Source organism: Emydura macquarii, unplaced genomic scaffold (genome assembly GCF_026122565.2).
Source record: "Emydura macquarii macquarii isolate MOO-44397 ecotype Brisbane River unplaced genomic scaffold, CSIRO-AGI_Emac_v2 contig_1230, whole genome shotgun sequence".
In the NCBI taxonomy this organism is placed as follows: domain Eukaryota; kingdom Metazoa; phylum Chordata; order Testudines; family Chelidae; genus Emydura; species Emydura macquarii.
This window is the reverse complement of record NW_027131367.1, coordinates 16,784,041-16,797,959: the sequence shown is the minus strand read 5'-3', so window position 1 is coordinate 16,797,959 and position 13,919 is coordinate 16,784,041. Positions and strand designations below refer to the sequence as shown.

Here is a 13,919-nt window from a genome sequence, read left to right as displayed (position 1 = left end):
GTGCTGGTGAAGGAGGCTGGAATGACAGTTTAATCCACAGCAAATGGAAATCCTAAATCATGATTTCTTTCCAGGAAAGGTTACTGCAGTTTACAGGAAGCATCCTAACTAAGTTATACAGAGACATTCTGGCCTCTGGATAAACCAAACCTTCTGTTCTCCCCAATTAAAGCTATATGGATCACTAGTTCTCTCTTACGTTACACCCCCAGTGTGGCCTACAGCGAAGGACTGCAATCATTTTGGAGTTGATTCAATAACTCCACCTGCATGCAACAGATGTTACCTGAGCCAGGTAGGAGACCTTTGGTGGAGCACCTTTGAGATCCAAGTGCACTAAGTGCAGCCCAAATGGCGAGGAACCCGTCATTTTGTTTTCCTCCATCTTCTCAGCATGGCAACAATCTTCAGCAAAAGCAAATATTGTACCTAGAGGACAGCAGCCAAGTTATTACTGGGATTATTTCCCCCCATGATTAAATATGGATCTTAAATACAGACGTCTCATGTAAACCAGATTTAGACCAGTTTTCTTTTCCAGAGAAAGGGATGCACTTGTTAAAAGGTCCTGAACGCAAGCTCAAGCATGGGTGCTGAAATCCGGATCACAGGTGCGGGTGTGTCCTCAGCGACACCACATCCGTGAGGCCGGCACTGGGGCGGGCAGGACGGGACGAGGGGATCCTGGCTGGTAACTCCACGGGGAAGGGAGTCGTGGGGCACCTGACCCGCCTGGGGCACTTTTTATCCAGAGACCCCGGCGGGATTCACAGGGGGTCACTGACCCGCCCCACCCCTGTGCGAGGGGGCGGAGAAGGGGCATTCTCAGCCCTGCGCTGCGGACGGGGGAGCCGGGAGAGGGAGACGGTGACAGCCCAGAATCAGTCAGGACAGCCGGGGCGAGGCCGGGCTGGTGCCGCGACGTGAGGAAGAGCCGGGCCGGGCCGGGCCGGGCCCCGCTCCCCGCGACTGCGGCCGCCGGCCTGGGGCGGGAAGGGCCCTTAGAGCGGGGGGGGGGAGAGGGGGGATGGGTCGTGCTGCCGCCCGCGGCCCGGCAGAGGGGGGAAGAAAGACCCGGCGCGGCAGGGGCAGGCACGGGGCGCGCGGAGGGGGGATGCGGCTGTCCCGGTCCCCGCATGCTGGGGGCGCGCCCGTCTCAGTCCGCCGACAGCGGGGTGCCCCGGCTCGGCTCGGCTCGGCTCGGCTCCCCTCCCCCCGCACAGCACGTCTCTCGGAGCGCGCCCGGGCCCCGACCAGCCCTCGGTCCGGAGCCGAGCCCAGCCGAGCCGAGCCCGTCCGGCCAGCGGCGCCTACCTGCCCAGGCTGGCCCGGCCCCGGGCGGGTTAACGCCCCTGTCGACCTCGCCGCCGCCGCTGCAAGACAGTTCCAGGCCGCCGCTTTCTGGCATGGATTACTCTTGTCTGCTCTGCGGTCCAGGTCCCCGCTCGCCCTCGTTCTGTGATAGATTTATTTGGCCTTTCTCCTGGCTGTTCTCCATGAGTCTGCTCTCACTCGGACTATGGATTACTCTGGCCTACCCCTGTTCTGGCATGGATTATTGCGGTCTGCCTAATCTTGTTTATGCTCTATCACTCGGATATAGATTGCATTGGCCTGTCTCTTCCACTCTATTCACTTTCTCGCCCTCTGGTCTGTCATTCTGGTATAGATGGCTTAGGGCTGTCTTGTTCATCGCTCTGGCATGGACTGCTCCGGTCTGTCTGTCTCTGGTATGGATTGCTCTGCCCTGCAGCCCGGCAGTGGCTGTTGGAGCACATCGTCGCTCGCTCGCTCGCTGCTCCCCTCCCCGTGCGGGCTGGGCCGTGTGAGTCCGGGGCGCGGCAGCGTCCGCAGCGCGATGGCTCCGCAGAGGCGGGCGGGGCCCAAGGCTGCCGAGAGCGGCGGGGGCAGCGCGGGGCCCTGGGCGGACCGGGGAGAGCGGAGGCGCCTCAGCAGGTAGCTGCCGGCGGGGGGGCGCGGGGTCCGGCTGCTCCCCGCTGCGGGCCGGGCCGGGCCTGTCCTGGCCTGTCCTGTTCCCTCAGCCCGGGACACTCCCCTGGTGCCCGGCCGCGCCGCGCCTCCCTCCCCGCCGCGTCTCCTGAGCAAAGGCCCCACCCGCCCCGCCTGGGGCCGCCCCCGGGGCCCGATCCGGGGAAGAGCCGGGGCTGGAGGGAGCCGCCCCCGGACTCGCCGCCTGGCTGCTCCGTGGGCAGGGCCCCGCTCCCGCGCTACCCGGGGCTGGCTGCGGGGCCGGCTACCTGCCGCAGGGCGCCGCGTCCCCCCGCCCCGGCGGCAGAGAGGCGGCGTTCAAACGACCCCGGAGCCGCCCGCCGCTGCCTGTCCCCGCCGGCCGGGCTTGGGCGGGGCGGGGAGCCGCTACCGCCGCGAAGCGATCGGCCCCGCCTGGCGCCCCCAGCTGCCAGGGCCCGAGCGCCGCCCCGCCGCCTTTGTCCTCGGCACGCCGGGCAGCGGGGCTGGGCTGGGGGCTGCCGCGAGGACCCGGTTACCCAGGCCGAGCCTGGGTCCGAAGCTGTGTCGCAGGCTCGCAGCCGGTTATCCTGCCTCGCGGGTGGCCGCCTGTAAGAGCCCCGCCGGGGGAAGATTGAGCAGCCCCTGCTGGGTTCATGGGGCCCTGCGGTGTTTATAGATACCGCTCATACCGCTCAGGTTCCCTGACCGCTGACACTTGTGTCTGCATCCACAGTTCTCAGCAAAACCAGCATTTGATTGTGTGAAACTTCACCTTTGTCGAGGCTTTGGATGGTCCCTCGAGACTTTACCAAATGTTCTCTGTAGTAAGTTTTGCAAGAAAAGTACTGTTCCGCAGATAACCGGTCGGGAAGGTGAGCACGGCCCCTTCCACTGGATGTTTGTACCTGGTTTTATTCGGGTTGGCGTTCTGTGTAGGCACTGATGTTGAGCACGTGCTGTTCCATTCAAAACGCTGTTGCATAGTTAAACGTGCAAACCAGCAACTCCAAAGAAAGGCTCCAAGTGTGCAAAGATTTGTGTCACAATGGAGAGGCATTGGGCCGGACCTGAGTGGCACTGTGACCTCGTTCAAGTGTGGGTATTACAGTGCCACTCACTCAAATTTGGAGGGGGTGAGTGTAGGGCTTCATGAACCAGGAGGATCCGGCTGAGAGAGGAAGAGGAGGGTCAAGTGCGTGTGGGGGGATATCTGTGCCCCCCTTCTTTAAATGGCGCTCTGCAACTCCAACTTGGCTAGCAATAGAAACTACTCAGATAAAATCGGGGGGCCAAATGCAAAGGAAGGGAGCCGCTCCAATTTTTCTTTCTCCTGCATCTTCAGCATATGTGTATGGGGAAAAATACATTAAGCAGACTCATTCTTGTCTGGGTTTCCTGCATTCCTCTTGGCCAAGGTTCTGCCTGCTAAGAGTAAGGTAAATTGATTGCCGTTGTCAGAGTTTCTCTGTTATTTAGAGGGGAGCCAAATGTTTCTGAAAATACACTGTGAAATGGTTTGGAGTCATAAATCATTGGAATGCAGAGAGGCTTTAAAACCCATCAGAATGGGATTGTGTCTTACAGCTGAGCTCCACTAAGCTGGCTCTGTGCTTCAGCAGGGCCTCCTGGTGGCTGTGATGGTAAAGCCTGGTGCATGCTGGGCAGTTTTGCAGTGGAATGAGAGCAAGTAATGCCACCTGTTCTTTGGAGGCCTGAAAAAGGAATAACAAGGACACTTTTAACTGTTTGTGCTGAGTTTCTTCCTTTAGCAGGGCTGAATCATGCAGCTGTTAGGTGTGAGTAACTCCTATCAAAGCTAGTGGGAGTTTTGCCTCTGTAGGGACTGCAGAATTGGGCCTTAAACCTGTCTGGGGGGACATGCAGCACTGCTACTGAAATAAATGACATTTATATTCTGTTTGCTGGCCACCTTTAAGTCATTTCCCATTTCCCACCTCTGAAGTCAACATAGGACAGGCTTCGGGGGAGTGTTAGATTCTAAACTTTAAGCACCAGGGATGACAAAGCTCCATGTGCAGGTCTGAGCTTCTGTAATTTACAAGAGTTCTTGTAACTCCTGCTGGTTCCTCTGGAAACAGACACTGATGATGGAAATGGGGGGGCCTTTAAACTAATCACTTAAAAAAAATCAAGGATGGATTTAAAATAAATAAATAATAAGAAAAACCAGTTATTTCTCCAAGTGTGGTGTGATCCCAGACACTCACACGTACTTATGTTAAGAATCTGCAGTCTTATCAGAGCTCGTTGATATAGGGCTGGGAACTGTTGAAGTAGGGCTGGGCTGTTGATATAGGGCTGGCATTCATCCAGCTGATGGGCTAGTTCCCCTGGTGATTCCTCATGGTTGCAGCACTGCATGGGTGTGTAGGATTGTTACTTGTTTACACAGGGATTTATCTGTGTTCTGTTCTTAGTGTGAGGAAGAGCAGAGCCCACCAAGAATCACGGAGAAAGTGGCTGAAAGTTGCATTCCTAGTCTCCTCTGCTGTCCTCGGTGGCCTCTTGAGCTGGAGCTACTTGGTCAGCGAAGATGGGGTTGCTGAGGTCCTGGCTCATTACAGCGAAAGCCTGCAGGACAGATTCATCGAGGTGCCCTGCTCCGAAGACTATGACAGTCATAAAAGATTTGAAGGTATTTGTACATGGGTGTGCTGGAGTGAGGCAGCCTTCTGGTGCCACAGCAGGCTGGCGTCGTTTCCACAGGAGTGTCTAATATCTAATATCCACCTCTCCTCTCTAGCATGCACCTCATCATAGCACGTACATTCTTTGACTTCCCAAATGCTCAGGTCTCGTATATCAGTCTAGGAACTGCTGGTTCCAAAAGCGCTTTGCTGTCTTTCTGTTCATTTTCACCACCCCAAACTGCTTCATTAGAGCAATGTGAAATTAAATCCTGTGCTAAATCAAATTCTGGTTCCTTTTCATGGTCTGCTGACTCCTCTAGTGGGAGTTTGTTACCTATACATACAATTCAGGAAGTGTAATGGAACTAATTTTGGGTACTGTCAGCACACAGTAATGACACAACTGCCGGCTTCTGATACTGGTTGTTGCCCGAATCATGTGCTTTAAGTACGGTAGTGAAGAACCAGTTTCCTCTGCAAGGTTTTCACTGATAATGAAAACACAGCTTTGATATTGTCACTGTCAAATGCAATAGGCATGTGGTTTCTGCTCTGGTTACGCATCCCCTTCCAGGTAATAGGACCAGCTCCAGAGACTGCTTTCTCTCAGTCTCCCTATCTCCCCATCCACTTATGATTTCTTTGAGTTCCTGGTGATGGAGCGTCTAGTGATAGGTGAGAGCTCCCTCTCCGATGGAGTATGTGGTGGAGCACAGTGACTTAAGGGTTCTGGGATTCCTTGGGAAGTGGGAAAGTTCATGCTGGAATCTTCAGGCTTTGAATGGCACTCCCAGGGATTTGTGAATGACCTTTTTTTTTTTTTTTAATCTCCCCTCGGTGTCAACCTAGGTGCCAACCTGGGCACGGTTGGTCTGAAATGTAGCCACTCTGGCAAGGTTAGAGGATTCCTGTGACTCTAAAACTAAATGTGATGTACATTCAGGGGCTGCATAGTTCTCACAGCATCTGCTGCAGTGGAATGCGGGCATGGCTGGTGTGGCCCAGGACACCTGCAGGTTCTCCTTTTTTGGTATTTATTCCAAATCTCCACAGGCTCAAGGAAAACACTGTATTGTAGATCCCTGGTGGAGGAGTTTGCTGGATTGAGAAACCTCTTGGACATGTGAAAATACTTTCTTAATTCATAGATCTCATCATCAATAGGGACCATTCTGATCATTTAGTCTGGCCTCCTGCATGATGCAGGCTGGATAATTTCATGCAGTCATTTCTGTCTCAAGCCCAATAATTGTGAGTGAGCTGGACTCCAACTATTTTTATTCAAATGTGGTCAGCTATTAGATTGAACTATACATATAGAATCCTACAGAGCATCCTGCTTGTACGGAGAAAAGAAAAATTGCCAGGGTTCTGTTTCCCCTTGCAGCACTGACACACTTGGGAAACTCCTGCTCTGTGGACTAGTTCTGCACATATTTAGCTTTGTGTTATGATTACATTATTCAGCATGAGTGATGTGAGTGGCTCTGCACCTAAAAGCATAATGAGAGAATAGTTTTGGAGGTAGGTTAGAGCCATTCTAAAACTGGGTAAAGCAAGCCTTTGACTTTTTTTTCTGGGCTGTTATTAGATGCTACATATCCCCTCTTCATTTATTATTTTTTTACGTGTAAGTGGTTACTTTTTAAAAATCTGTCTCATACACTATGTTTTCAAGAAGACACCTGTGGTATTTGGTGCTTTTCCAAACATCTGCTCCATTAATAAGATAATTCAATTTATATTGTGATGTACATTGAATTTTGTGGTTGGCCAACTCTTGTCTTTTGCTTGGTCTCCACAAGGGGGTGATGTTGAGATGATTAAAGAAGTGTATTCCATGCTATACTGTGACAGGGCCAGAAAGCTGCTATCGCTGCAGAGGTAGTTTGCAGGTAGCTTAGTGACTCAATAAAGAGATAATTGCAGTTAGCCTGGTGTGCTGCCACATTGGATTCAGCTCCAGAGCTCTGAGCAGTCTGCCGGAAACGGTACTTTCTACCCTAGCTTCAGCCTAACATCCACTCCTTTTGGCCGTTTGTCAGAAGTTAGCTCCTCTCTGCATCACTCTGTCTGATGCCTCAACAGCTGTATTTACAGTGTTCCAATGGGTTTTACCTTTACACTCCTCTCCCCAAGTCCTGGCAGTCACCATCCTTCCAGCTCAGGAAAATTGGATGAGTTCCCTCTTGCAGTTTGAGTGAAAGTTGAACATTCAGATGCCAGCCTAGGTGGTTCTGCATCCAGACTAGGAAGTCATATCTTAGAGTTTTAGCACTTGCAGTGGTAATTCCTGCATCCAGTGTGAGTACAACAGGAGACTTACAGAGAGGCCTCTAGGACTGGATTTTGAGCCATTGTAATGGGTTTTAAAGCAGCTTCATTATGCTTCCAGCCTGCTTCAATTGATGTTGTAATTGGCGTCACACAGCTGTGATTTTATTGCATGGTAGTGAACATGACTCACGTGGAAGTTCAGAGTATTGCTTGTCTAAGGGTGAGCTGCTGGCTTTCTGTATTTAAGGAAAATGTTGTCAAGTGGGTTGTGGTTTGGGGCCCCCTTTCAGAACTAAAGCAATATTTCCAACTCCCGTGATTTTATCACAAGTCTCACAATATTTGGTGTTCTTAAAGTCCTCAGCTCCTGGAAGCAAGTGATTGTCTGAAAATTTCAGCCTTCATTTAAGAAAAAAAGCAAGTTTGTAGCCTTCCTGATTACAGGGGAAATTTTGAAAACTTGCCCAGAGAGTTAATTCTCCGAAATCCTAAATGTATTTCTTTTTAAAAAAATAAATTAAATAAATAATAAATAAAATAAATAAAAAAAAGCTTGTGATTCTTTGGGGCCTGACTTATGGTTTTGGAATGTCTGGGGTTGGCAATACTACCGAACGTGCTCTCATGACATGCATTGCAGTGTCAGGCTGCTGACTGCATGACCTGCTCGGACGTAGTTGTTCATATTGAACATTCTCTTCTAGTGCAAAACACTGTCATTTCCACTTAGTAATGGTCTTGGATCCTGCTTCTCTCCCTGTTAACCTATGGGGGCAATAGGGGAAAAGTGATCCAGGCAATTCCTTTGGTATAAGCACAATCTTTGCTACGTTCTTGCTGCAGTGCAGGGTTTTGTGCTGGCATTGCATTATGAGCAGTGCAGAGTAGCACATTGACTGACTGTCTTTATAGTCTAAGTCTCCTGATGTTCCCCAGATAATGGATTGGTGTTTGCTCCTTGGAGTTTGACTCTTTCAGCAATCAATCTTATTGTTGAATATTCATGGGCCACACCATTGATTATTCTGGTTTTTAATCCATTCAGATGGTCTTTCCCAGAGATTTGTTACTGGCCCTGTCTACTTAATTTTTCCTTATTTGATTTAGAGGAGAAAGATCTCTTTCAAACAATGCAGAGAGAGATGGTTGACTGGAGTAAGCAGGAAGTACTGAGCCAAGAGGGTGATCTTTGTTCGGGAAAAATTGTGAGGTCTATGATTGATATGACTGATAATAGAAAGAGAAGACAAAGTGTGCGTGCGTGCGTGCGTACACACACATGCAATCTACTATTCAGGGCTCCAGGTGCCTCTGACAGATATTTGAAACCAATCATAAAACCAGCTGCCTCCTCTTATCCCTAAACAAGAAAATAATAACCAAAAATTAACAATTGGAGGCAAACAGTAGCCCACCGTACCCACAAACCCCATCCTTCCTTGCTTCTTTCCTTCCCCTAAGTCTTGGGGAAATGGTTGGGCCTTGGCACTTGCCCAGAAGGCTGACAGATCCGAACTATTTCTCACCAGGGTGGGGAAAGGTATTTTGTAACACCTTTCTGCTGTGCCAGTTGCCTCTTGTTCCTGTTGCCTGGTGGTCACTTGTTCTTGGTTGTTCTTGTTCTCAGTTTGTCTGATGCTGTTGGATTGCATAGATGAATTAGCTGATTTTTCAGAAGTGCTTTCCCTCCCTCTGGTGCCTTTTTGTGCTTTGGTGAGCAAATAGTCCATCTGAGAGAACTCGGTTCACAAGCAGTAAGCATATTGGCAAATGTCAGCAAATATGTGGATCCAGGCTTTTCTGTTGCTTTATAATGATCCCCTTCTTCCTCCTCTTCTCCCTCCCCCTCTCCCCCCAGCAATAAAACCCTATAAAATGCCAAATCTCAAAGACTCTGTGGCCTACAGTTTGTTTTAGTTGTTCCTGCCCTGAAGCTACTCTGGATTGGACATCTGTGTTTCCTCAAGGACTTCAAGATAAAGAGCATATGAGACTTGTAGTGCTGGCTTCCCTTTTTAACTTATTGCCGTATTCTGCAGAAGTGGATTGTAAAGGTTATTTGCCATGTAGTTTGAAGCTGTTTACTCCCCATGGTCTCCTCTCTTCTCTGTCTCACCTTGTAGCTCTTTGCTCTCACATAGCAGCAAAGGGAAATTCTGTGAATCACTGGTTCTCACACACCCAGTGCAAAGTTGCAGGACTGATGGAGGTGACAGTCTTCAATGTCCCAGTTATACCCTTTCTGGAGCTTTGTCAGGGAATAGAGATGCCCTCTTGGACAGTGACTCTTACTAATATCATGAGGGCACCTAAGGTCTGGGAATTCAGGGTCCTGCCACGTCTCCATGTTTATATTCTTGAGTCTGCCTTTCTCTCCCGCCCTGTTATTGCTTGCCTGCTGATGTCATGGCACACTGTCATGCAGCTGGGAGGGAAGGGATGGTTAGTATCATCTCAGGTCATCACTTCATGAACCGGCTTCCGAGGCCACAGAAGAGTGTTTTAGAACGCTTTACCACCAAGACCTTAGCAGGGGGTTGATTGCAGAATGAGATGCCTAAGCTCAGTCCTGAAGCTGGATCTCTTAAATGGTACTGCAAAACTCAGCTGATATGTACTCCATCCTCTGCATCCTAATATCCTTCATTTTCCCAGCCCTGTGTGGCAGCTGTCACTCTTTCAGTAGATGTGGACTGGTAGGCTCCCTCTTTACTTTTAAGGGGCTAGTTTGCTCTCCATAGTAATCCAATCCCTGACCTTTCTGAGACTGCAGATTACTTAGATTGTAAACGCCGTGGGGCGGGGGCCGTTTTTTTTGTTTGTGGGTTTGTACAGTGGGGTACTGGTCCATGACAGGGGTTCTTCCTTAGGCCTAGGATAATACAAATAATAATTTCTATGGCTCTAACTGTGGTGATGTGTTGTGATTTGGTCATCCAGTAGAAACTGCACTGAAACGACAAACCCTTTGTACATAGGTCATTGCATAGTAAATTATTTCAGTCTTTACAGACCAAGGCTGGATTTGTATTGTTGACATGAGATGAAAGACTTTGCATAGAACTGCCAGACCCTGAGCTATATATGGTAATTTTGCCCCTGGGTCTGTGGGCTGAAATACTGCATGTGGGGCCAGGTCAGCTAATATCTTTTTGCAATCCAAGGACCATTATGCATGCAAGAATCTTTGCCTTCTTTAATTCTGCCCTTGAAAAGAAGTGATGAGAAGTCATTATATGCTTCCCACTATTCCTATTTCCTATTCCTATTTCATACATACAGGAATTAAGTACAGTGTTTCTGATACAGTCCATATGATACCATTCTAAACAGAGGCTAACTTCTCTGGCACTAAATCTTAATCCCAGACTGCATTGAGTCTGTTTGTTTTGATAGATTAGCAAAGGGATATAGGTCATTGTAAGACCTGTATTTTTATTTTTAACAAGCTTGTTTCTACAAAAATCTAGGAGCAATAGAAATGTTTCCAGGAATTGTTTTCATGTTAATTGTAATAGTATATTTTTAAGGGCCTGGCATTCCCTTGCACTGTGTTTAAATCCAACATTGGTGCATCTTGCTCATGTATGAGAACTAGGACTTGAAACTGTGTAGAAACAGAAATGAAATCGACTCCTCTATTTTTACTCTCCAAAAAGAGTGGTGTGCAAAAAATGAAAAGTACATTTGGATTGTTAAAGTTGGTTTTAGTTTTAATTAGATAAGGTAGGTGGTAGTAATACAGGTCAAGAAATCTGTTTTCAAAAAACTTGTCCATGTCCCTTTCAAGCAGAACAAACATTGGGAAATTGGGAAGTGGGATATTGGGTTTCAGTATGTGCTTCTTTGTAATGTAGTCTTTGCCTTTTATCATCCATCTCCAGGGTGCACTCCTAGAAAGTGTGGAAGAGGCATAACAGACGCCGTAATCACGAGGGAGGAAGCTGAAAGAATCCGTAGGTAATTTTTCCTTAAAAAATTACCTTAGTAGAATTGGACTAGAGGCAAGTGGGATTACACTGGAAGTGTTTACAGCATGTCATTGGTGCAAAGCTCATTAGTTGAGGACAAAGGCTAACGGTTTAGGGTGTTTAAATCTTTTCCAAAATCTTTTTCTATTTTGCAATTGGCTGCTCTAATCATCCTGGGCAGATTCTGCCTTATTCACTGGAGGTGTGGAGGAAAACTCACGTCCCATTGGAAAGAAATATGGTATTGTCCTGGCTTGAATGGGATTGTGGGGATTTTCATTTGCCCTGTTGTTCCCGGGCAGACTTTTCCCCATGTTTTTTGTAACCCAGTCTCTTTTCTGTGCATAGCGGTAGCTATGAGCTGCTGCGAGCTATGAGCTCGAGCTAACAAAATGCAGCAAACCAGGTGGCTTCCTCCATGACTGCAATGTATGGTGCTCTGCTCAAGTGCTAAGAGATGCTTGAACATGACACATCTGAAGTCTCATTGAATACCAGTTGCTTTCAGTAACCAAACACTAGGCACTGCCTGAGTGATATAGTCTGTACTATAAACTATGGGTTGACTGAGAACGCTGATTCCAAGTCTCCTAGCCCCTGTTGATGTGCAACTGGTACAGATCTCAGGCCTCACATATTGTAGTGACTTGTTCACCAGCCAAATCAAAAGTCCAACCCTTTCAAATTCTGGTCTCTTGTTTTTGATACGTCTCTACATTTTACTGGAGTGTTATTGCCCTTTAGTATCGAAATGTAGGCTTCTTCACATTAGTCCTGTTTGAGCAAGATCTGTTTGGAAGCCAGTTTTTTTCAGGGTCTTCAGGATTCCTGCAAGAGGGCTGAGAATGGCCCCCCATTGCAGCCACCTTCTTGCAAGCAGGTGCTCTACCCCTTTTGGTGTCATGGGCTTTAGTTGCCTGCTTGTGACTTGTAACTGCAAGATCATAAGGATTTCAAGCAAATGGCAACTCCTCTCTGTTATCAATGCATATTACACCTGTTGTGTTGGCTAATATTTACCCAGCAGCTGTACATTGTAAATTACATTAAGGACAAAGAGGTCTGGCTGTAGTTCTGATTTGAGACTGTTGTTTCACCTGCAGAATAGCAGAGAGGGGACTGTCCTTGGGAGGATCTGATGGAGGGGTGAGCAGCGTCCTGTTACCTTTTACATTCTTCTGTTGTCAAGGCAAGATTTTCAGGTTTTAAATGTATTTTGGGGAGGGAGTAAGGGGAGGAAGTAGAACGGATAATTCCTCTGGCCACCCTGATTTGGCAAGATCTCACCATGAAGATGTTAATCTTTATCAGTAGTAAAGATCATGGCATTTGCATTATAACTTACTCATTCCCTCTTGTTCAGTTTATAAAAACAACACCCATGCTGTACTCTGCAGTATTGTGTACGGACCTGGACACCATTAAGTATAGCAGTGGGTGCACTGACCTCTGACTCCTGGTTCTTCAAAACCAGGCCTCTAAAATACACTATGGTAACCCCCTTCTTAGAGATTGGTTTTGGGTAGTATATGAAACAACATTAGGTGCCTCAAGGAGACCTTTGAAAAACATCCGTCTAAAAACAATTCTCCTCCTGATGCGCATTCCCTTTCATTTCTCTTCCCTCACTCTTCATTCCTGTTTGCGTGAGGAACAGAATCTTTAGTTCTGAAGAGTTGTCTGTTTATTCCCACCTCTGTTAATAATCTGTGACATCCCAGTTTGTTGTAGGAGACTATTACGCTGTCACTGATAGGTGAATTGTTGAAGCCTGGTGTAACTCCTTGTATGCTTACAGTTAAGCGCCTGCTTTAGTCTCCTGCTGAATTAGGATTTAAACTAGAAAGGAAATGAACAGAGGAGCTGATAGAATTTTGAGAACCTCTTCTCTCGTTTTTGTGCAGATATCCTTGTCAGTAGGAGTGAGGGGAATGAGATACAGAAGTAAAACTTCTTTCTAATCAGAGATTCAGGTCAGTCACTTGCCAGGAGGCCTCAGCATAGCAGCTCTTTAATGGGCCTGCCCCGAAGCCCCAGAGAGAGCCACCACTCACCTGGGAAGAGTTCTCTGTCCCCCAGGTTTGGAGAAAATGGATTGTGACCTGCCTCTGCGCAAATGGAAGAAGGCTGGTGTTATTTCGCAATACACACTGGCTAGACTTTGGAAGGATAGAAGAGAAGTTAGAAGGGGAAGGAGTTAAATGGTATATTTAAAAAAAGGCCCTTATTTACTCAAATTGATAATACTGTTCACTTTTTCCTGCAGTTTATGCTATTTTTGCTGCTGCAGCCTTTATTTTTCTTGACTTTTTTTCGTCTGTTTGTAATCCCAGTTTACTTTCCCTTCAGTTTCTCTCACTAACCTAGCACCACCAGTCTCGCAGAAATAGGCAACAGGAACATAAAAATATTCTCCAGCTCAGGGTTTCTTGCCTGGGCAAACAACAGCTTTCTTGCAGGCAGTATTTCCCATCCTGTTCCTGGTTCATGGCCCTGGAGTATCTGTGTAGTCCATGAGTTGATGTTAGCTCTTTTTTCCCCAGAGATGGGGCAGGGCCTTTGCACCCTATAGCACGTCTCTTCCCCATTTCTTGTCCCTTGCATTGCCCACAGGTAACAGATTGGTTTGTTTTTCCCATATTTTAAGCATCTCATTACCCCATTGTAAGTAGCTGTCACATCATTCTTGGTGGTGTGTATCTTCCACCTTGTGTCATGTCCCTCCCAGTTATAACCCGGTGGTGCCTAGACTATTCTTTTCCCTGGTTGATTGTAGGGAATTGGCTGGATTCTTCCACTGTTGTTTCCATGGTTTATCTGCTCAAGCACATTTCACCAGTGTTTTTTCTGGCTCTGAAAGCTGAATTGATCACCTCTGAGGTGCTTCTTAATTCTCTGTAAAGTGCTAAAAGTAGCTCTTCTTGATACCTGCCCACCTACACTTTTCGCAGCTTGTCTTGGCCTTCTGCTAACCAGGGTGTCCCTGACCAAAGCTTACATACAACCAAGTGCTGTTAGTACAGTTTCTAAGATTCTTCCAAGGAACCAT

The 13,919-nt window shown here is 47.9% G+C and overlaps 2 protein-coding genes across 4 annotated transcripts in view; one reads left to right on the top strand and one right to left on the bottom strand.

Moving 5' to 3' along the window:
• The window catches only part of HEXD (hexosaminidase D), a 28,557-nt gene extending 27,134 nt beyond the window's left edge, over positions 1 to 1,423 (bottom strand). For both annotated transcript variants that reach the window (XM_067547664.1, XM_067547663.1), the window contains exons 1-2: positions 1,315 to 1,423; positions 287 to 429 (exon numbers count right to left, since the gene is read on the bottom strand). In XM_067547664.1, coding sequence (XP_067403765.1) covers positions 287 to 429; positions 1,315 to 1,408 — 237 coding nt within the window. In that variant the 5' untranslated portion in view covers positions 1,409 to 1,423. The remainder of the gene's footprint in view (positions 1 to 286; positions 430 to 1,314) is intronic.
• Positions 1,424 to 1,484: 61 nt separating this feature from the next.
• The window catches only part of OGFOD3 (2-oxoglutarate and iron dependent oxygenase domain containing 3), a 58,355-nt gene continuing 45,920 nt past the window's right edge, over positions 1,485 to 13,919 (top strand). The window contains exons 1-4 of one of the 2 annotated variants that reach the window (XM_067547665.1): positions 1,485 to 1,730; positions 4,410 to 4,627; positions 10,784 to 10,859; positions 11,974 to 12,016. In XM_067547665.1, coding sequence (XP_067403766.1) covers positions 1,582 to 1,730; positions 4,410 to 4,627; positions 10,784 to 10,859; positions 11,974 to 12,016 — 486 coding nt within the window. In that variant the 5' untranslated portion in view covers positions 1,485 to 1,581. Of the gene's footprint in view, positions 1,731 to 1,771; positions 1,957 to 4,409; positions 4,628 to 10,783; positions 10,860 to 11,973; positions 12,017 to 13,919 lie in introns of those variants that run through there. The other variant, XM_067547666.1, reaches the window with a different exon arrangement.